This window comes from Camponotus vicinus, unplaced genomic scaffold, assembly GCF_025532165.1.
Source record: "Camponotus vicinus isolate PSW18456_S1 unplaced genomic scaffold, iyCamVici1.0 SCAF_8, whole genome shotgun sequence".
Classification (NCBI taxonomy): Eukaryota; Metazoa; Arthropoda; class Insecta; order Hymenoptera; family Formicidae; genus Camponotus; species Camponotus vicinus.
Window position 1 is genome coordinate 7,937,912 of NW_028141980.1, and position 21,372 is coordinate 7,959,283.

Here is a 21,372-nt window from a genome sequence, read left to right on the forward strand (position 1 = left end):
ACAAGGATTATTAATATTTAAGGTATTGGTCGAAATATAATTAATTCTAATATTGTTAATGAAATATAATAAGCATCAATGATCGAAAGTTCATAACATAATTAAGTCTCTTATCCCCTTTTATGTATATTTTGTTTCAATTTTTAATCACGGTAATGAATGATTGCGATTCGATAAAGATTTATAGTTGCGATACAGTTTCATGTCGCGAATTAATTTTTAATTAATTAATTTATATTAATATTTAAAGCAAATTATGTTTCGATACTAATCGTAATCGTGTTTAGTAAAAAAATTACAATACAATACGAAACGTTTCTCACCACTACCTTATTACTCGAGAGTCAAAGACAAAGCCGAAACATAGCGCGCTACTGTTTATATTTTATATTGCCAAAGTCGAACACCGTGTTATCAATAATTCGTTGCCAAAACATTTTATATATTATAAAATGTACATTAACGCGGAATATATTAAATTAATGAAGTATTTTAATTTATTGATTAAACTTGATTATTTATTAAACAATTTATCCTTTCGATTGAATTATTTCGTATTCTCTCACAATCCAAATTACATTTAGATTGTCAAGTAGAACGATAAAGTAACACGGATGAAATATATTTGTGACTCTAAATATTATAATAATAATTATTGTCCGTAAAAATCACAACGATCGAAGTAATTATTTAATATTTTGGATTTCTATCATTTAATCGATTTTCGATTAAATTGTATATTGTTTAATAACAAGGATTGAGAAAATTAAAACATTGGTCGAAATATAGTTAATTCTAATATTAAAGCTTTAACATAGCGCGCTACTGTTTATTTTTTGTATTGCCAAAGTCGAACACCGTGTTATCGATAATTCGTTGCCGAAATATTTTATATATTATAAAATATACGCTAACGCGGAATATTAAATTATAGAAGTATTTTCATTAATTAATTAAAATTGATTATTTATTAAATAACTTATCACGGAACCTTTCGTTATGCTAATTATTTGAATTTATTCGATTATTTTATTTTCAAAGTCAAATTCTATAATATTTAGTTTTGCATTTTAGAAGGCTGACTTAGAGCGAGCTAAATAAATAAATAAATAAATAAATAAATAAATAATAAATAAATGATGTTGAGAAGAAAAAGAACACACATAAATAAATTAATAAATAATAGCGTGGAAAGAGAGAACATACTAATATTTTTATATAATAAATTATTATTAATTAAATTATTTATATTTTTATTTATATTATTTATATTATCAGAGAGACATATATGTTACCCTCTGAGAACATTCGTGGACATTGGCTACAAAGTTCATGTTCACGTTTTAAATGTCCATAGAGGGAGTATCGCTTCCAGGGATCATCTAAAAGCGGGCCATGACATCTCTCAGTCTTCTCTCTGTTCAAGCCGGGAATGATTCGATATTCGGTGAATGACCGACATCAATGAATGCTCAACATGATTAGTAAACGCGGTGCACTTATAGTTTTAGAGGGCTGCGATCGAGCCGGTAAATCGACTCAAGTGAAGATGTTGATGAACGCGTTGAATGATCTACGGATTCCTGCAAAAAACGGAGCTTTCCCGAGTAAGTTGCACGTGAGAAAGTCTCTCATAAGAATCACAAGGTTATGTTTAGATTATTTTGCGCGGGAAAAGATGTTTTCTCTATTATTAATCCAACAATATTAACAATTAAAATTTACACGTCAAATATGATCGTTATTATTTATAGTGAAATTAACATCATAATATGTTGTTTTTTCTTAAATCGCATTGTTGCTGAAAATGATATCAAACATGTAATGATTTTGTTCAAGGGAAATATTTTATTTTACTTTTGCAGATAGAAAGACTCCTGTCGGAGCTATCTTGGATAGTTTCCTGTCAAAAAAGATAAATGTGCCACCGGAAGCAGCCCATTTGTTGTTCTCTGCGAATCGGTGGGAGTGTAAAGAGGACATTGAGAAGACACTTCTGTCTGGTGTTACTCTAATAGTGGACAGATACGCAGCCTCTGGTGCTGTATATACAGCAGCCAACACTGGCAGAAGTCTCAACTGGTGCCAACAGCCTGACCTAGGGCTTCCAAAGCCGGATTGCGTGGTGTTTCTCAAGGTGTCCAAGCGACAGCAGGAGCAGCGTAGTGATTGGGGAAAAGAGAGGTTCGAACATGACGAATTTCAGCAACGTGTCAATGCTAATTATGAGAAATTAAGAGATGAAACTTGGGTCACTGTAAATGCGGATCAAGATGAATCAGCTGTGCACAGTGAAATACTGCGGATGGCATTGTCAGTCATTCAAGAGGTTCAGTATCGTAATATAGAATTGTTAAGTAATTGAAGATGCTGATAAATTTTTAATTTTATATTTTTATCTCGGCAAGGAATTACTATATTAGTAATTCTTTGCAATATTTGCTGCAATCTCTAATAAGGTTTTGATATCATGATGTAAAACTATTAAGTAATTGAAGATGCTGATAAATTTTTTATTTCATGTTTTTATTTTGGCAAAGAATTACTATATTAGTAAGAATTACTATATTAGTAATTCTTTGCAATATTCGCCACAATCTCTAATTTTTATAAAGTATTAGATGAATTTATCAAATAAAAGACTATTTTAGTATCAAATAAAAGACTATTTTAATATCTGAAAGTTGTAAAGTGTAATTTAGAGATCTTCTACTTATTAAACTAAACTGTTGTGTAAATCTTGTTAGTTTCTATTTGATAGATATACAATTACCAGTATTAATAAGCATAATATGTATCATTGAAATATAAAAAACGGAAAAATTTAGATAAAATTATATGTAATATAGATAGTATATTTGTATAGATATAATATGTTAATATGTAAGCTTGCGTATGCTTGATTTAAAATTATTTGTTTCATTAATGTTTATGCATAATATACCTCGCGATGGCATTTACGCCAAGTGTAATAAAATAAATTTCTTTTTATTTTTACTGATTAAGGCGAAAGTACATATCACGTTACACAACTTTCCATGCAGATATAATTTCACGCTTGTCATAATAATAAGTTGCCGAGACGGAATTTTCCTTTTCCATCGGGATTTAAATACAAATCCGGTTTCCATCTTTAGAAAAGTCGACATTAAAGAAAGAATCGGGGTCGCATGCGTCTTTCAGACAGATGCAGACATGTACCAGAGAAATGCGACTTCGTCATTCATCTGTTCTTGGTCTCGGTGAAATATAAAATACGCGACAGACATTTCCGGAATCGCGGATCGTGCACTTTGCGCTGAGATACATCTCGTCCTCGGGACATGATTGATGACGCGACACGTTAGATATTGTGCAAATAATAAAATTCTACAAGAAATATAAGAATATGTTAGATTATAAGTAACAATGTATGAAAATGAGTATTATTACAAGCAGGTGGATTGAGATTCATATAAATCTCTAGCGTTTTTGTTAAAGAACTCGGCTCGATAATAAATTGCAAGTTGTTGAAGCTCGTTGTTCTATTAAGAGGAAAAAACATTGAGAAAAGGACGAGTTTTATCTCGGGCAAAAAGATCAAGTCAAAAGTCAATTTCTGATTCATCTTCCTTGCCTTTATCCTCTTTATAAGAACATAATTCGTCCACCTTATTCCACTTGGTACAATGTATCATAATTTTTTTGTCATGATGTGGATAAAAGAAAATAATAAAAAAATGAAATTTAATAATTATAGAAGAAATGTAATTAGAATTTTGATTTATATTTTTTTCTTATGTAATTTATATTCTTCGCTTGTCATTTTGAATATTTTCAGAATTTATATTTTTAAAAAATTAAAAAGAAAATGGCATAAGAGTCAACGCGCGGTAGTTGGAGCGCAGAGAAGCAACAACACTTCTTTCTTTTTTCAATATTAGTTTATTAAAAAACATATTATAATAACAAATAATATTATAACAAATAATAATTATATCTTTAATTCAAAGATAGTCAGATTTTTTAAAATTGGAGTCGCGATTCTTTCAGTTTTCGTGCCGTCTCTCTTTGCTGTTCCTCCAGAAACTTTTCGAAGGTTCAATTTTTACAGTTTTGAGTCTTCAAACTCAAACAAATTTTTAGAATTTTTGCCATTCTTGAAATTTCAATCTGTGCAACTTCTCGTATGCTTACATTACCCTGCTTTTCACATTTTCGCCTGTTTGCTCGGCTTATTCACGCTATCGAATTCCTATTATATGATACTTTAAAATTCAATTATCAGGAGAAAATCGAATTTGCGAAAGATAAATACATGTGTGTACGTAACGTTTAATTTTGAGAAATATTTGCTCGAAGACTACTAATAGAGAGTTCCATATTTAACACAATAAACATTAAACAAAATAATTAATTAATAGAATTTAATAATTAATAGAAGAAGACTAAAATGTGATATATTACTTTAATGCGAAAATTCATTTTTATTCTGAAAATATTTCTCAAAATTTACGGCGCTCGTATTCTCGAATGATAATGAATATGATAAACGGAAATCGATTATGTTGCAACAATGCTGGCAGCTAAAGATTTTTTTCTGTATGAAAATGATAAATTGTATTTTTTCCGCAGAAAGGCACATACATATGTGTAATGATATCTTTCGTGTATCGTTCATCTAGACGCAAGCGCATAATGAAACGTGTTTATGAAAGCGTACTCAAGCAAGAGAAGATATTCGAGTAGTTTATAAATTATGTGCATACACAAAATCCGATAGCTAAATTATAAAAAGATACGAGTAGACGGTGATGGATCTACGTGATTGATCTCTGAATCTCTCAAAATATCCCAAAACGAAGGGAATTTAATTAATACATTTTTCTCTTAGACAAATTAATTTTTTTATACACTTTTAAATTATTTTTTTATTGTAAATTTGATAGAAAATAGTTTATTGGATATTTGAACAGAATAATGATATACCACCTTGATCAAAAAGTTCCCGGAATTCATTCAGAAAATTCAAAATACAAGTTTATTCATCAAAAGTGATATTGTCCCCTTCAAAGTACTCCCCATCGACTGCAACGCACTTATGCCAGCGCTTGATCCAGCTCTCGAAACATTTCTGGAACTCTATTGTCGGTATAGCCATCAGAGCCGTCTTCGATTTTTCCATTACCTCCTTTCGGCTGTTAAAGCGCGTTCCCCGTAGTGGTTTTTTGACTCGATCGAACAGAAAAAAATCGCAGGGAGCCAAATCAGGTGAATTCGATGGCTGTTGGATGGTATTCGTTCCGTTCTTGGTCAAAAATTCGCGGATAATGATGGCACTGTGCGACGGCGCGTTATCATGGTACAAAATCCACGAGTTGTTTGCCCACAAATCCTTTCTTTTTTGGCGAATTGCTTCACGCAAACGTCTCATAACGCCCAAATAATACTCCTTATTAACTGTCTGACCTTCTGGCAAAAATTCGTGGTGTACAATACCGTTGTGATCCATGAAAACCGTGAGCATCGCTTTCTTTTTCGACTGAAAACGACGTGATTTTTTTGGTCTTGGCTCATTTGGGGCTCTCCATTCACTCGCCTGATGTCTGGATTGCGTGTCGTACTCATAAACCCACGTCTCGTCGCCAGTAATGATGCGTTTGATGAATGTTGGGTCGGATTCAACCTTGGAAATCATGTCTTTGGCGATGTCAACGCGGTCCCTTTTTTAGATGAAATTCAGTTCCTTCGGGACCAACTTTGCAGCAACACGGCGCAAACCCAAATCATTAACTACAATGTCCTGAATGGATCCATAAGCAATGTTTAAGTCCTCTGCCAACTCTCTGATAGTTAATTTGCAGTTATTGATCAACATTTCTCTCACTTTATTGATGTTTTCGTCGGTTTTCGATGTCGACGGCCTGCCACTGCGTTCGTCATCCTCGACGGACTCACGACCACTCCTGAAGCGTTCATGCCACTCATAAACGGCTGTTTTCTTCAGAATATCACTGCCGAAACAGTTTTCCAACATTTCCAAGGTTTTCACACCATTGAATCCATTTTTAACGCAAAATTTAATGCAAACTCATTGTTGCAAATTCAACTCCATTTTTAAAACTGTAAAAAATCGAAAACACGCGCAGAGGTAGATGCACTCGAAACGGCGTAACTTTTACAAATGTCAAGCTATGGCTGGTGGGAATTTGGTGGGAATGTCAATGATAGATGTGGCAATCTAACCAAAAAAACAGAACTCAAATCAGCTGACTCAGAGCATCACCTGGTGGTAATTCCGGGAACTTTTTGATCAAGGTGGTATTTAAAATATTTGCTACTTTCGTAAATAAATCGATTTATTTAAAACTTGAAAAGTTGATCGATTTATTAAAAAGATTGTGATTATATAAGTAGATTATTATTTAATTATGTATCTAGATCTGGTTTAGCAAATAATATACATATTTAATTATTTAGTTACTTTTAATACTGTTTAATAATTCATATATATTTTTGTAAAACATAATAAATATTTCATTCTTTAGCAGATTAATATGTAATAAATAAATTACATTAAAATCGATAAAATGTATTTGCCCCGTTATTCTCTCTCTCTCTGCTTTCTTTTTACCTTATCCATCAATATAAAAGTGTTTTTTTCTTCTAATATCTCGGAAACAATTATTTTCTTTGTACATGAAATCGAATTATTTTAAGTGAAAAATCATCTCTTCTCTGACGTCTCTAAGTCTGAGATAATCTATATAAAACACTTACATTGCTACGTAAGATTTCTCTCTACTGTGGGCTCTGGTTGTGAATTATTACGATCCTCGGTGACGACGTACCATTAATCCTTCAGTATCATTCGCGCCCAGCGGAGCATGTCAGGATGGTATACAAGTCGCATTATTCAACGGTTAGGGACGTCCGGGAATCACGACTCTTCGAAGCCCGTTACGAGTCCTTGAGCGGGCGTAACTTTGTTTCCTACGGAAACGGGAAGATTGCACTCGACTAAGAAATCCGACGAGAGGCATACAATGGGGCTTCAAGGCGCAATTGATGATTTCGAAGCGATGTAATTTTCCACGGAAAATGTGATTTAGACGGGACGCGATTTCGTGAATTACTCTGGGAACCTATTAACTCTTGCTCAAACTATAATTTCCATATTGCTCGCTCAATTAATATGCGAGAAAGCACGATTCCATATGAAGAAAATTCCCTCTAATTGTATTATCTTGCCAAAACAATTTACAGTTTTTCCTTTATTCAAGCGTTTGCTACTTACAATGTAATTATTTGATCCATTATCTCCTCTATAGAAGTACATTAATTGATATAAGTGAAAAATATTGCATGAAAGATTTATAGTGACAATTTGTACCTTTATTATTTCTGAAACTTATTCATTATGCAGATTACATATCTGTTATATATACGATTTTAAACTTTCTTGAAGAATTATAATCGCTATCCTATATTTGTTAAATTTAAAAAATTGCTTTATTTTTTACTCTTTTGTTATCTATTTTTCTATGTATTTTTTTATACTCTTAATTTCCGCCATTAATAAAGCAAACAGAAGAAAATAAAATATTCACAACAAAAAATTGATAATTATTAATAAATAATTAAAAAATTAATAATAAATAAATAATAATAAAACTAATAAATTATTAATAAAGTATAAAAATAAAAAATTAAAAGATTATCCTATGTACACCTTCATTTCATAAAGTCATGAAATATGTAACGAATCCAATATTCGAATTTTTCAACTTTCTTAAAAAAATAAACAATATATTTATTTACACACAGAAAATAAAATATTTACAACAAAAAATTGATAATTATTAATAAATAATAAAAAAATTAATAATAAATAAATAATAATAAAATTAATAAATTATTAATAAAGTATAAAAATAAAAAATTAAAAGATTATCCTATGTACACCTTCATTTCATAAAGTCATGAAATATGTAACGAATCCAATATTCGAATTTTTCAACTTTCTTAAAAAAATAAACAATATATTTATTTACACATTACTATTAAGCTAATTTTTAATCCATTTTTACGATCCTATAGTAAAGATATTCATTATTTCGTATGATCGCGATTGTTATATGTTATTACTATTGACACATGAGAGTATTAATAGAATAATTAGTAGATACAATACATGTTAAGTCAGACAAGTCGAAGACGAAATTAGTTGTACTACTTCGTCCAATCGCGATTTTTTTTTTGCTCCATTATCATTGTTATCATTATTATTCCGGATTTCTTGGCGTTAACGAAACACGAATGTCGTCTTCTCTGGGATTTCCGCAGAGAAAACTTATCGTTCCCATCCGAACCAATCGATGCGATCTCATTTCTTAGAGTATCAATAAATCACGTTTATATTAAAATCTTTTGCAATCAAGTCGACGTATCGTTAAACACTTGTTGCCACACAATATTGCTGTCATTCGCGTCGATTTCCGACAATAACTCGATTGATTGTCGCTCGAAGCTTGATTACTTCTACTTCCTTTTTCATTTTATCGAACTTACGATCGAAATCCGTATTTGTCCTCGATGTAGTCAATATCCATTCACAATTGTTTGCATGGAATGACTCACCGGATTTAGAACTCTGACATAATTAAGTTGCATCTTCGATTGTCTGGATGTCGATGGTCCCCGTAAACTTTGGCTGAATAGTGATATCTTTTATTCCTCATTGATTCGTCACTTCGTAAATCTTTCTCTAATTAAACGAGCTCTCCCCATGAACGTTTTCTTTCATATGAATCTCTTTTAAATTTCCATTTATTCGTATATGTAATTATCAGTCGGATTGATCTCTTCTCTTTAATCGCATAATCGAGCTGATCGTCTAATCTAATTCCGTAGTCTGAGATTGTAATTGGAATTCTTACCGGGATTTGCGCGGCTTGTGTAATGCATCGGTTGAAAGCTTGTGAACGTGACGAATTTCCTGAAAACCAACCCAGTCTATAAATCTTTCCAAGCGTCGCAATGACTTTTCAGAAAATACTCGCCGATTTAAAAGCTCGTTTATTGAAAATTGATGATAATGAGGTGAGATCGCGCGGAATTCTCCGCTATGCTTCCATCTAGCTTTTCACTACATTTTTGACATATCATTGACGCTCCCCCAATTCCTGGTACATGCTTACGACGAATATTTCCGATAGTTCGCAGGAGTAATTAAACCTTTGAGAAGCCTTTTATTTATTAAAAATACTTGAATTTTCAAGAGTATATTTGTATATCTTTCATACGATGAGATAAAAATTCAGAAAATTTCATAGAATGTTTCTAAAGAATCTAATCTTAAAAATATATTAGTTTAAAAAAATTAAGAATTAATTATAAATTATATTATTTCCTATAATTATAAAATATATTATTAATTATATAAAATATAATATTATTAATTATAAAATATAATATTATTAATTATAAAATATAATATAATTATTAATTATAAAATATATTATTTCTTAATTTTTTCTCGATTTTCTGCAGCACATTTTTCATATAAATAATTGAAAATACACTATATATGAATTTTCTCGTACACATGATAAACTTTTAATTCTTTATAGAATAAATAAATCAATAATAGAAGTTGTTGAATATATTTTTGTTAATCATTTTGCAAGATATTCTTTTTTCTCATTATCAGCAAAATCAGTGAAAAATTATCGAAAAAGAGGATGTACCTAATTGCTTGATTCGAAATCTCGAATAGCACCCGTGCAATTTTTATGTAATAACAATAGGATCTTGCGGTTGCTACTCGATATGCAATCATTCGATTCATTTCTGAAGAAGCCATTGTTTTGAATTTGCATCGAAGCGCCTTTGCTGTGACTGTACACGTAATTCTTGCTCGTTATCACAGCGAGATAAGAGACGCAAATCAATAACGGCAGCTTCTTAGTGCCGGAGGCGTTGCAGGACATCAGGACCGTCACCTTCTTCAGGATCGTATCGGATTCATCTCACCAGAATCGCGTCGATGAAATCTTGATGGGCAAGATGCTCATGTACATCGTCAGCTCCAAGAAAAAGTCCTTTTGCTTGTGCTGCGTGATAATAATATTACATCGAAGCATAATCGGTTCTTGCTGAAGATGGGTTTCTCGAGGAGCGCTTTCTTAGAAAACATGTCAGTCATCTCTCAAAACTTTTAAAGCTGACTTAACTAATTCTTCCTGGAAAGAATTACAATTATGATAATGATTATGTTGTGATATTAAATATTATGGCAGCTAGTTATGAGTTCATTCAAACGTCTGTATGATAAATTATATATTACACAGGCCTGCGAAATTTTTTTTGTCAGTTACAAAAAGCAGAGTAGGTGAATCTGATGGATTTTGTGACGCTGAAAGCGAATCCGGCCGCAGAATTTCCCCAGCACGCCAGGTTTTTGAGTAATTTGTAATTGAATGGCCCAAAAATCGCTATTTTGGCCAACTTCATGAATTTATTGTGGGGAAACCAAATTTTTTGAAATATTTCTGCCAATGGCATCGTGTAGTACTCACTTTTACCTTTCAAATCCACTTTCGATTACCGCCGCACGATTTTTTTTCGCTCAGATATACAAGTTATAAGACCGGCACAGGGATCCAATAAGCCATTCTAAATCAATCGTGCCACCTCTCTATCTCACTACGAATCAAAATTAGAGTAAAAACATACATTTTTAAATACCTTCTGTCACCTTTTGAAATTAAAAATGGCGCATCCAATATGGCGGGTAGAATCACAATAAAAAGGCATAAAATTTAGAAAAATTTATCAGAATGTGTAACAACTGTATTATATATTTCTTTACGATACTTTTCTGGGCAACCGAACCTGACATATGTCAGTCTTTCGAAATTTCAAAATGATGGATCTACCATATTGACGTCTATGAAAATTTTCTCTAACGTAAATTTTCTTATAACTTCATACTTATATATCTCAGCGAAAAAAAATCGTGCGGCGATAATCGAAAGTGGATTTGAAAGGTGAAAGTGAGTACTATGCGATGCCATTGGTAGAAATATTTCAAAAATTTGGTTTCCCCACAATAAATTCATGAAATTGGCCAAAATAGCGATTTTTGGGTCCTTCAACTACAAATTATTCAAAAACCTGACGTGCTGGGGAAATTCTGCGGCCAGATTCGTTTTCAGCATCACAAAATCTATCAGATTGATCTACTCTGCTTTTTGTAACTGAACCTCGCAGGCCTGTGTTATTAACGTAAACTCATTAAGATTCTTATATCAATCTTACTTTGTATAAGATATTTGTATAAGAAGATAAGGACTTGCGAATAATCGGAGTTGGAGAAAATCGAGATAAGGGATAAGAATTGTTAATCTTCCATAACGAGATAAAACAAAGCGCCCATTGTGCAGCCAGACATCGTCCTGTGTTCCTAAATACACGACATTCAATACTGCTATCGCGTCACGAACCTATTATACCTTCAACTATCGCGGCTTTCATCCGGCCATCGGATTAATCCCGAAACGATCGTGTCACGAGCCCTTCGAGCAACGCGAGAATTTCGAGAATACGTGCTGGACAGTCTGTATTCGCGGAACAATTCAAGGGCCCTGTCACGTAGAAAATGTCCGTCGAGGGGATAGTCAGTGGCATGTCTCTCGTAGGTCCATCTCAGCAAATTGACCTTGATCATCTTCAGTGCGTCGCGGTTATATGACTTCCGGGATATCTTGAATAGTCGTTCGCCGAGAGTTGCCAGATGTGACAATTCGGGAGGGATTTTTCGGTGAGTCGTAAATGAAATGGGGAAGCGAGAGAAGGTGGACTGGGTCTTTAGAGAATAAAAGTTTTAGACGAACCGAACGGATGAACTGACAGATAAATTGCGTTGCTTCGATCGTGTTCGTTTCGTTTTGTCCAGTTTCTCGAACAGAGACTGTGAGTTATATCAATCTTCATTAGATTATATATATCAGATATGCAGATGCTTTGATAAATATTTTTACATTATCGAATAAATTTTTTAATTAATTTTTCCAAATAAAATTAAAGATATAATAATAATTTTACATTAATATGATTTAAAATTCAATCTACGTACAAATTTAATGTTGTGTTTATATAATAGTAATTATTGTTATTATAAATTATTATATAATATTTACTATATTTATGAAATTATATGAATAATAAATATTAATTAAAATTAATTCGTCCGGAATTTTATTCATATTATTAAAGTTTATTAGAATGAATGAATTAGAAAGCTTTTTCTCGTTGGTGTAATATGCAAAAAATACGATTCTTATTTTCAGCTTTTTTATAAAGATATTATATCGGTTAATTCTTAGATTTAATGGAGAGCTTCCAAGTGGGCGTGAGCAATAAAATGCAAGTTCTAGCACCAGTTTTAACAGATATATAATATTTTTCAAGCATTTAGTAAAACTCATGAAAACTCCCTGAGAATTGCAAATAATTGCAGAAAGCGAAAGAGGTGGAAAACGAGTTTTAAGGAACAAGGCATTTGAATAAGATTCCAGCCGAATGCAGATAATGAAGTAGTTCGACTTTCGGACTATATTATCTGCATTCGGCGGATTTAATTGCTCACGCCCACTAAAGTAATTAATTAGCTGTCGAAATAAAAGATGATTTTGATAATACGCAAATGTTTATCTTTTTAAACGGTTTTTGTTAGCAATGAAACACGAGGAGACTCCCTTTAAATCCATCGGCTCATTTAATCTATCTTATTCAGTTAAATTATATATATTAGATCAATATATAAAATATACAAAAAAAATTGCGTAATAATTTTTTTTGTTTTCATGATTAGATATTAGTTATAAATTTGCTCTTATATTTCTATCTTCAAAAACAAAAATAAATATATGATTAAATAAATATAATTTATTTCTGTATGATTTATTTTTGAAACGAATTTTGTAAGAAAATTAATTTAATTTTTCTTTAATTTTTCTTTAATTTTCTTTAATTTTCTTTAATTTTTCCTTCAGTCATATCAAGTTGTAGTCTTTAAGAAAAAATATGCAATTACATATGAATACCTTTCTCGCATTTCATTTCGAGATCATTCAATTTATGTATTTATGCTCGAAACTTATTATTTTCAATGTATACATACTTCTTTACATTTGCATTGGTCCAAAATTATTTTATTGATCAAACATGATTTTTTTTAATACCTAAATCTTTTTGTTGGTCATTTTTGATCAAATTATAAGTTTCTTTTACGATTATAGTACACATAGTTACAAAAAATGCGAATTGGATAATTTCATGAACATTTTTAAAAACAAAAAATATGGAATAATTTTGAAAGTATTTCGTCACATTTTTCGTCGCTTCCATCTAATTATACGAGAAATGAGAACGACGCCGAGGACGCGATATACGCCACTAGTATTCACCGCACTGTCCTTAAAAGCATTCTTTTTCGTTCTGCGTTTCGGTAGCTGACATACTTTCTTTTCTTTTAACTAATTTTTCTTGCAGTAACCGGAATATCAATGAGATAAAAGAGAGCACTGACGTCTAAATAAACTCGTTGTTTAATCTCTTACGCGATATCGCATTCTGTTAATTATCAGTTCTGGATTAATACTATTTGGTGGATATATTGTGCAATTAATATTTCACTAGATGTCTCTCGAAATTTGCTTCTGTTGACAAAAGGAATCATCTCTGTTAACTTCTGCATTGTATATTTGTGCGCGCATGTCATTTATCGTAATCAGTTATTGATCTCTCCTCATCAATTATTGATCTCTTGCATTGAAATATCAGTAACAAATGAAGGAAATAATTTTAAGTACTATTATTAATTTAAGTACTATTATTAATTATTAATTTTAATTACTATTATTTAGATTCAAAATTAATATTTGCCGCACTTTTAGAAGAGAACATTGCAAAAAAAAAAAGAAAACGGAAATTGCGAAATCTATGTCTATCTCTTGCGTCGTTTGCGTTATTTTTGAGGCCGGCATGTAACCTCGTCGCCTTTTCGCCGAGAAAATATGAAAATACATTTCGTTCCTGCCGTTGTTTCAAGTACTCGACGAATATCGTTCCACGTTAAATTACATTTCTCGAGGGCGTCGCCCGGACGAGATAGTTTCACACCCTAGATTTTCATCTAATATCGCACTATTTGTTCGCGTGCTCGCCCACACATTCGGTACTTCATCGCGTTTTCCTTTCATGTCAGAAATATTTATCATCATTTGACTGTTATTCTACTCCGTGTTATGATTTCGATGTTGCGTTTTCATTAAGTATACATGCGTGTAACGCATATATAATTTATCAAAATTATTTATCATACAAAAATATATATTTATATAATATATAATTTTATATAATTTTATTATTTAATATTATTATATAATAATATTATATAATAATATTAAACAATGAAATTAAATAATATAATTATATTATATAATATATTATTATATAATATTAAAAGAAAATAAATTTTATGCAGTATTATATATTAAATAATTCAAAAATTTATTATATATATTTAAAAAAATTTATATTATTTAAAAAATCAACTCATCTTTCTCGATTATATATATTTGCATGATAAATAATTTTGATAATTAAATTATATGTGCGATATGACATTTTATCGTATTGTAATTTGAATATTATTATTGAAAAATAAATTACATTACTTAAATGTAAAGTAAAAAATAAAAAAATAAATATCTTTTTTAAGTTTCATAAAAATCGGAGGATCTGTCAGAGATATTTTGCGTAATAAAATCAACCAAGTCGGCATAGCCGTAAATGTAAAGAGACTATTTTCCGTGTGCGATTCAATTATAGCTATCTAAAGGGTGTATCCACTTCGACCAGTTGTTTTCACCTGTTATTCCTCTTTGCTGTTCAATTATTCATCCGAGAACTGACGTGGAATAATATTTAACGCGCCACATGTCACACTCGGTACGTACATACGTTTACGAACGTCTGTGCACACGTGGATATGTTTACGCGGACGATTCTAATCTCGCTCTTTTTTTTTCAAGTGCGACAAAGGTGTACACCGTATTGAATCCCTGTCATAGTGGTTCTCGCGACGTCGTCCAGGAGAGACGGTGCGTTTTGAGAATTATTCGTAATGTAAGTACATTGAATCCCACTGAAAGTTAATGATAAGCGTCTAATTCGATTCATTGATCGCATTTTGCCATAAATTGTATCATAAAAAAAAAATAAATCTCTTATATTTTTACTCAAATATAGTTCACTTTGCCATAAATTGTATCGTAAAAAAAATAAATCTTAATAAATATTTTACATTTTTTCTCAAATATAGTTCATTTCTAGCCTTGCGTTTTTAAAATGACAAATTCAGTGCGGTTCACTATCTTCGAGATGGTGTAACTCTTTTATTTCTCCATCTCGAGTTTTATATTTGTGTGATTTATAACATTTTCGTCGACGGAAAGTTGACGTCACAAACCGGTGAAAAAAGTTTGAGTTTTACGACAGCTCCGAAATGGCCCTAGGGCTACGTCGAAATTCGCCTAACTCTCGAAATATCCAACGAGAAGCGTTCAGGATTTTCAAACGTAATAGTTGGTTTTATCGTGCTCGAGCTAACGTTTTTTTTCTTTATGTGAAAAAAGAAAAGGAAGCACATCTCTCTCTCTCTCTCTCTCTCCGCTTTTGCGAAAATACTTCGCACGATTTTATACCTTCTTCTTAATTCTTCATATGCTTTATGTTTTTTTTTGTGCTTCTCTCTTCCAGTTTTATTTATCATAGCTTTGTGTTGTCCTTCGACATTACGTTTTCTAGGACAATGCAATTGATCGATGAACGTGGTGATTTCCGGGACACCAAGCGAAAGCGGGCAGACTTTTCTGGACTTCGCTGATCCAATATTTACTCATGAAATTGAACGTAGATCTGATTGGAAGCTACATTATCGACTTTCCTACAATTGCAGCCTTTGCTTTCGCGCCGCGTTAAATAATTGGCTCTTTCGCAAATTATTAACTTTAATATAAATTACATACAAAAGAAAAAAAAAACAGCACAGAAAAATTAAGAACGAAGGACGGAGCATTTTTTAATCAAGTCTAAAAGAATTATATTGTACTCTCTTTTTTGGGTTTATGTCTTCAAAATTTCTAATCAACATGTAAAATCCCATCTATCAATTGAGTCCTCCAAAAATGTCTGTTTATGATATTTTTGCAACGTATTTATGTCGCGCATTATTGCTATAGATTAGTGATTGATATCAGTGATTGATGTAAAATATATAGCATTATCATGATAATATACTAATAGTGCTCTAATGATTAAATAATTTGAAGTAATTTATTCGAAGCGATTTTGATACGGAATGTGTTTTTGTCTCTTTTAAAATGTAAATGGTTGCGCCATATTAATTGATAATTATCGCAGACAGGTGCAAATCCTACACCTCTCATTAGCGGGAATTGGAACTCATGCTTACCAGACGTAATTAATCCGACAAAGGATTAGAATCGATCCATTTCCTGGATATGAAGTTCCGAACTCGTCCTTTCGATGTGGAGACCGTATTTGTACAGGCGAAAAAAAGACAGAAGACGAAGAAGCTACGCGGTCCAGATTCACCTCTCTACATGTCTATTTGGCCAATGATCTATGTTCTGCGGGTATTTGGTCTCGCTCCTTACGATTTCTCGCAGGATCGACTGATACCATCCAACATTTACCTGATTTTTACGGCGATCGCTGCTACACTGTATACATATATATTTTACGTGGTGACCAAATCGACTATAGGCCTGAAGAGAGATGATAGCGCGCTTTTGGGAGGAACGGAGGATACAAAGGTCAGTAAAAAATTGTTTGTGAGGAAGAAATTCCTCGCGATATAAATGATCAAAAGTAAATTCTTGACTCGACTTTTTATTAGATCTATATTAATTGATTTTTTAAACGTAGATCTAACTAAGTAATTAAATTCTAAATTTCAAAATCACCGGAAACTCGAAGCAATGATCAAATGTGATCGTACAGGTGATCCTTAACTATAGCGTGACGATGTACGAATTGGGCTTGGTGGCATTTACGAGACGCAGATTCACCAAAATATGGAACGCGCTGCAAGATTACGACGAGGATGTTAGGCAACTCGGTTTTCCTCGCAAAGAGAGGCAGACCGCGATCGTCGCGTGGATTCTCTCTGTTGCTATCGCGGCCATCTGGATCGCCATTAATCGCATCGGGATGTATGCCTTTTACGAGACATGGCTTTACAACACGGGATACTTGCTTATCTACATCGCAAGTTCAATGGCCCTCTTTAAATTTGTGGCGATAGTTTTCTTTCTAGGCCAACGGTTTCATCATCTCAATGTGATGGCGATAAAAAATCTACCGCCTACATCGGCAAGGAAGAATATTATCATTAGCAAAAGGGTTCGAATCATATTTTTTAAATATTTTTCTTTAATCAAAAGAATATAACAATAACATAAAAATTATGTATTATACACACATATATTTTACTTATACAGGGTGTCCCAGACTTAACGAATCAGCCGTTAATAGCAGATTCCTGAGGTCATTTGGAGACGAAAATTCTAATACCAAAATGTTGAGGAAGACTTCATAAAAATGTTCAAACTTATCGCGCTGTACGCGGGCCCCTTGATGCGCTATGTCCCTGAGCAGGAGAACGTAACGCGTTGATTGGAGATCTTTAATTTTTTGTAGCGGCGAAACTACATCTTCCTCAACATTTTTGTATTAAGATTTTCGTCTCCAAATGATCTCAGAAATCTACCATTAACGGCTGATTCGTTAAGTCTGAGACACCCTGTATATAGTATACATATACAGGGTTTGCCAAAAGTGTGGAAACCCCTTAATATTTCGAAAAATACGCATTTTTAAAAAAAATGTTTCATACAAAAGTTATAGGGTTTTATGTGGCGCATTACACAGCAACATTATTATGACCTCGAATAGCGTTGTCAAGGTTATGTGAAGGTCACCTCCAACTTTTTAAATGGGACACCCTATATGCTTTTGCATATTCTTGTAGCTTATCTCGAGAGCTTTCCAAAACACTATAATTAAGTTAGTTTTCATTAAGTACTTTCCGAGTTATGAGGCTTGAAGTCATTTCTTAATTTTACATAAACCGTAAAATATCTAGTAAAATATTCATTTTTCGATTATCTTACCTTAATACTTTTATGTACAAAATAATGAGAGGAATCAATTGGTGTAAAGAAAAAACATAGTTGTTTTTAAAAAAAAATATGTAATTGTTAATTGCAAATTACATATTTTTTCTTAGAAACAACTATGTTTTTTCTTTACACCAATTGATTCCTCTCATTATTTTGTACATAAAAGTATTAAGGTAAGATAATCGAAAAATGAATATTTTACTAGATATTTTATGGTTTATGTAAAATTAAGAAATGATTTCAAGCCTCATAACTCGGAAAGTACTTAATGAAAACTAACTTAATTATAGTGTTTTGGAAAGCTCTCGAGATAAGCTACAAGAATATGCAAAAGTATATAGGGTGTCTTATTTAAAAAGTTGGAGGTGACCTTCACATAACCTTGACAACGCTATTCGCGGTCATAATAATGTTGCTGTGTAATGCACCACATAAAACCCTATAACTTTTGTATGAAACATTTTTTTTAAAAATGCGTATTTTTCGAAATATTAAGGGGTTTCCACACTTTTGGCAAACCCTGTATATAAAATTCGTTCTTTTTTTCTTAAGCAATATAAATGTTTATATGAGAAATGTAAATTAGTAACATAAGGACTTACAATGTTCTCTATTTGTTTGCACAAGACAATTCTAACTCTGCACAACGATTTGATGATCGCCGCAGAGAATTTGGAATCGCTATATTCGTGGTCGCTGCTCTTTTGGCTCGGCAATCTTGGGCTTCACACCGTCAGCAACATATACTTTATAATAGTATGGACAGTCATGAACCCGTGGGGTAAAGTGACGTGGTCGTTGGTGTACTGCTTGAGCGGCTGGTTGATGGCGTTCCTCTTCCAGCTTCTATTACTTCACATTGCCTGTCACTACGCTTGCTCTCAAGTAAAATCTGTAAAGTAGAAAATACTTTTATATTTAAATCGCATCCTTTGCGACAAAATGATGTCCAGATAGCGTTGAAAATTTATCATAATCAGTTCACACAAATTTTAATTTTGTATAAACTTACGCCAGAGATATGTGTACGGATTAATACATCTTTACGGATGTAATAATATATAAATAATAAAGTATCAAAATATATGTATAAATATTTGAAATATATAAATACAAATAAAACGTTACCAGAAAATTTAAAACAACATCTGTATTCCAGGCTAATTGTATAAGTCCAATTCTTATCGAGTGGCAAATGAGATTGATAAAAAGAAATAACGTAAGTAGATAAGGGCGTTTTATTGCTTCGAATATTTTATTGCTCATTTTTCTGGCTTCTTTTAATAGAAATCACGTCCAATCATTTACAAGTAACTTTTTTCTAATAGAAATTTTATTAATTTTCTTAACCCATTCAGACCCTATGTACATAATTATGCACAAAAACTTTAAAATCATGTGAAATAGTTATTTTTTAGAATTAGTTTCCCTGCGATCTCTCGGTGGACTAAATAATAATAAAAATAATAATAATAAAAAAAATAATAAATAATAATAATAAAATAATAATAATAATAATAATATATAATTTTTTACATTACCAGAAAAAATTCAGGTCTGAATGGGTTAAAGTTTATTTTTACTGTCTTTTAATATTGCTTTCGTTATATTTATACAACGATTTTCATACGATTGCAATCTGTGTAAAAACTCTTCTCTAAATGCAGGAATGCGTGGATTCGTCGATGCAATTCCTAAATCGAAGACTTAACTTTTCCGCCGGTGGATGCTTTTACGTGAACTTGCCATTATTATGTTCTGTAAGTAACGAGAGTATCGTAAAAGATAATGAATTTTTTAATTAAATATAAATGTGTCTTTTAAGATATATATATATAAATTATAATTAAGTTTAGGTTTCGCGAAATAAACAATGCTTTTAGTTATCACGGAATTTTTCTTGCATCTTACTGATTATGTAGGGCTTTTAATTAAAGAGATTATATAATGAGAATATCCTATTTCTGCTTCGGATAATTAAGAGTACCTAGTAATTAATCCTATAATTGATTACTCAAATTTCGGCTTAGCTAAAAGTTACACGTCGGATAAGCAGTATTATATTCATCCGTAAGACCTTAAAAGATTAAAATGATTAATAACGACAAACCATCTCATGAAATTAAGACAATCTCATCAAGATATTACAAGTTGACATAAATGATCATATCAAAACTACAAAGCCGCTGAATTACACAGATAATTGCATGGAGAACACGTTTCTCATCGCGATGCTTAACGTCACAATGGTACGATTTAAAGAAAAGACACGCAATCACGTATTCTTGACACGTGGATGAGTTAATCGAAATTATTAAAGCAAAAATGTTCTAAGCTTATTTTAAACGTGATATATTGTATTAATACTTAAACATAAATATATAAATAGCAAGCATAGCAATGAAGGTAAAAATTATATCAAAATATGAAATAAAAATTAATACGAGAAATTAATATCAGAAAATGAAAATAAATCGTATTTACAATATCATGCATACGTAAACAATAATAGCTACTTTGTAAAATATCTAGTTCCATAAACAATTTTATTAAAAATCTGCTGCATAATTAAAAAAAATGCATGCAATATTTTCCGACGTCACGATTAAATGTGACAAACACTGAATATTTATATTATACTGAATATTTATATTACTTCCGCAATCAAAGAATTATTAATCATTCATAAATGCTCGCGATCGATTCTCGTTGAAAAAAGTAATAAAGATAGATTCAACGTGTTACTAACGATCGTTACGTTTAGAGCGATTGTTTTTCCGTCAAACTAACACCGATCGCGTTCAACTCCAGGCACGACGTGATGAAGGTAAAGGTTAATTGGCTCTGGTCCGATATCCCAGCGGGACTCGAGAAGCTGTAAATGCTAGCTTAAACGCGCTCGTAAATCGTACCGTGACCAAAAAGCGTCTTCGATTCTGTATCTTGATCTCACAAATCATCGAAATTCGTGTATTTCCAACTAGTACGACTCTATCGCTTGGAATTGGCACTTGGCAAATTGTTACTCGTGCAGTACAAGTGCACAATTTCGATGATATTTGGACTCTCTAAATCCTCCCACAATAGCTTCGCAATAGCTTAGCGAAGCTCCGAAATT

General features: G+C 31.9%; 3 protein-coding genes across 3 annotated transcripts; 2 read left to right on the forward strand and 1 right to left on the reverse strand.

Moving 5' to 3' along the window:
• Window positions 1-1,432: 1,432 nt before the first annotated feature.
• On the forward strand, window positions 1,433-3,015 carry LOC145975695 (thymidylate kinase). The gene is made up of 2 exons (XM_083106356.1): window positions 1,433-1,607; window positions 1,866-3,015. The coding sequence occupies exons 1-2, from the start codon at window positions 1,469-1,471 to the stop codon at window positions 2,363-2,365; spliced, it is 639 nt and encodes a 212-aa protein (XP_082962482.1). The 5' UTR covers window positions 1,433-1,468; the 3' UTR covers window positions 2,366-3,015.
• Window positions 3,016-8,746: 5,731 nt separating this feature from the next.
• LOC145976396 (uncharacterized) lies at window positions 8,747-15,117 on the reverse strand. Its single transcript, XM_083107453.1, is given in 9 exon segments — window positions 8,747-8,821; window positions 8,824-9,084; window positions 9,087-9,216; window positions 9,585-9,603; window positions 9,737-10,108; window positions 10,111-10,165; window positions 11,158-11,255; window positions 11,554-11,746; window positions 15,097-15,117. Coding segments are annotated over 9 exon segments (1,224 nt in total).
• Window positions 15,118-15,492: 375 nt separating this feature from the next.
• LOC145976397 (uncharacterized) lies at window positions 15,493-21,135 on the forward strand. Its single transcript, XM_083107454.1, has 7 exons — window positions 15,493-15,626; window positions 16,471-16,886; window positions 17,074-17,475; window positions 18,882-19,139; window positions 19,414-19,473; window positions 19,922-20,014; window positions 21,019-21,135. The coding sequence occupies exons 2-7, from the start codon at window positions 16,572-16,574 to the stop codon at window positions 21,133-21,135; spliced, it is 1,245 nt and encodes a 414-aa protein (XP_082963580.1). The 5' UTR covers window positions 15,493-15,626; window positions 16,471-16,571.
• The last annotated feature ends 237 nt before the right edge of the window (window positions 21,136-21,372 follow it).

Coding starts and splice junctions, on each gene's coding strand:
- LOC145975695 (XM_083106356.1), top strand. CDS start 1,469: ATGCTCAACATGATTAGTAAACGCGGTGCACTTATAGTTTTAGAGGGC. Junction 1,608..1,865: donor AAAAAACGGAGCTTTCCCGA/GTAAGTTGCACG, acceptor TTACTTTTGCAG/ATAGAAAGACTCCTGTCGGA.
- LOC145976397 (XM_083107454.1), top strand. CDS start 16,572: ATGAAGTTCCGAACTCGTCCTTTCGATGTGGAGACCGTATTTGTACAG. Junction 16,887..17,073: donor GAGGAACGGAGGATACAAAG/GTCAGTAAAAAA, acceptor GTGATCGTACAG/GTGATCCTTAACTATAGCGT. Junction 19,474..19,921: donor GATTGATAAAAAGAAATAAC/GTAAGTAGATAA, acceptor CTCTAAATGCAG/GAATGCGTGGATTCGTCGAT.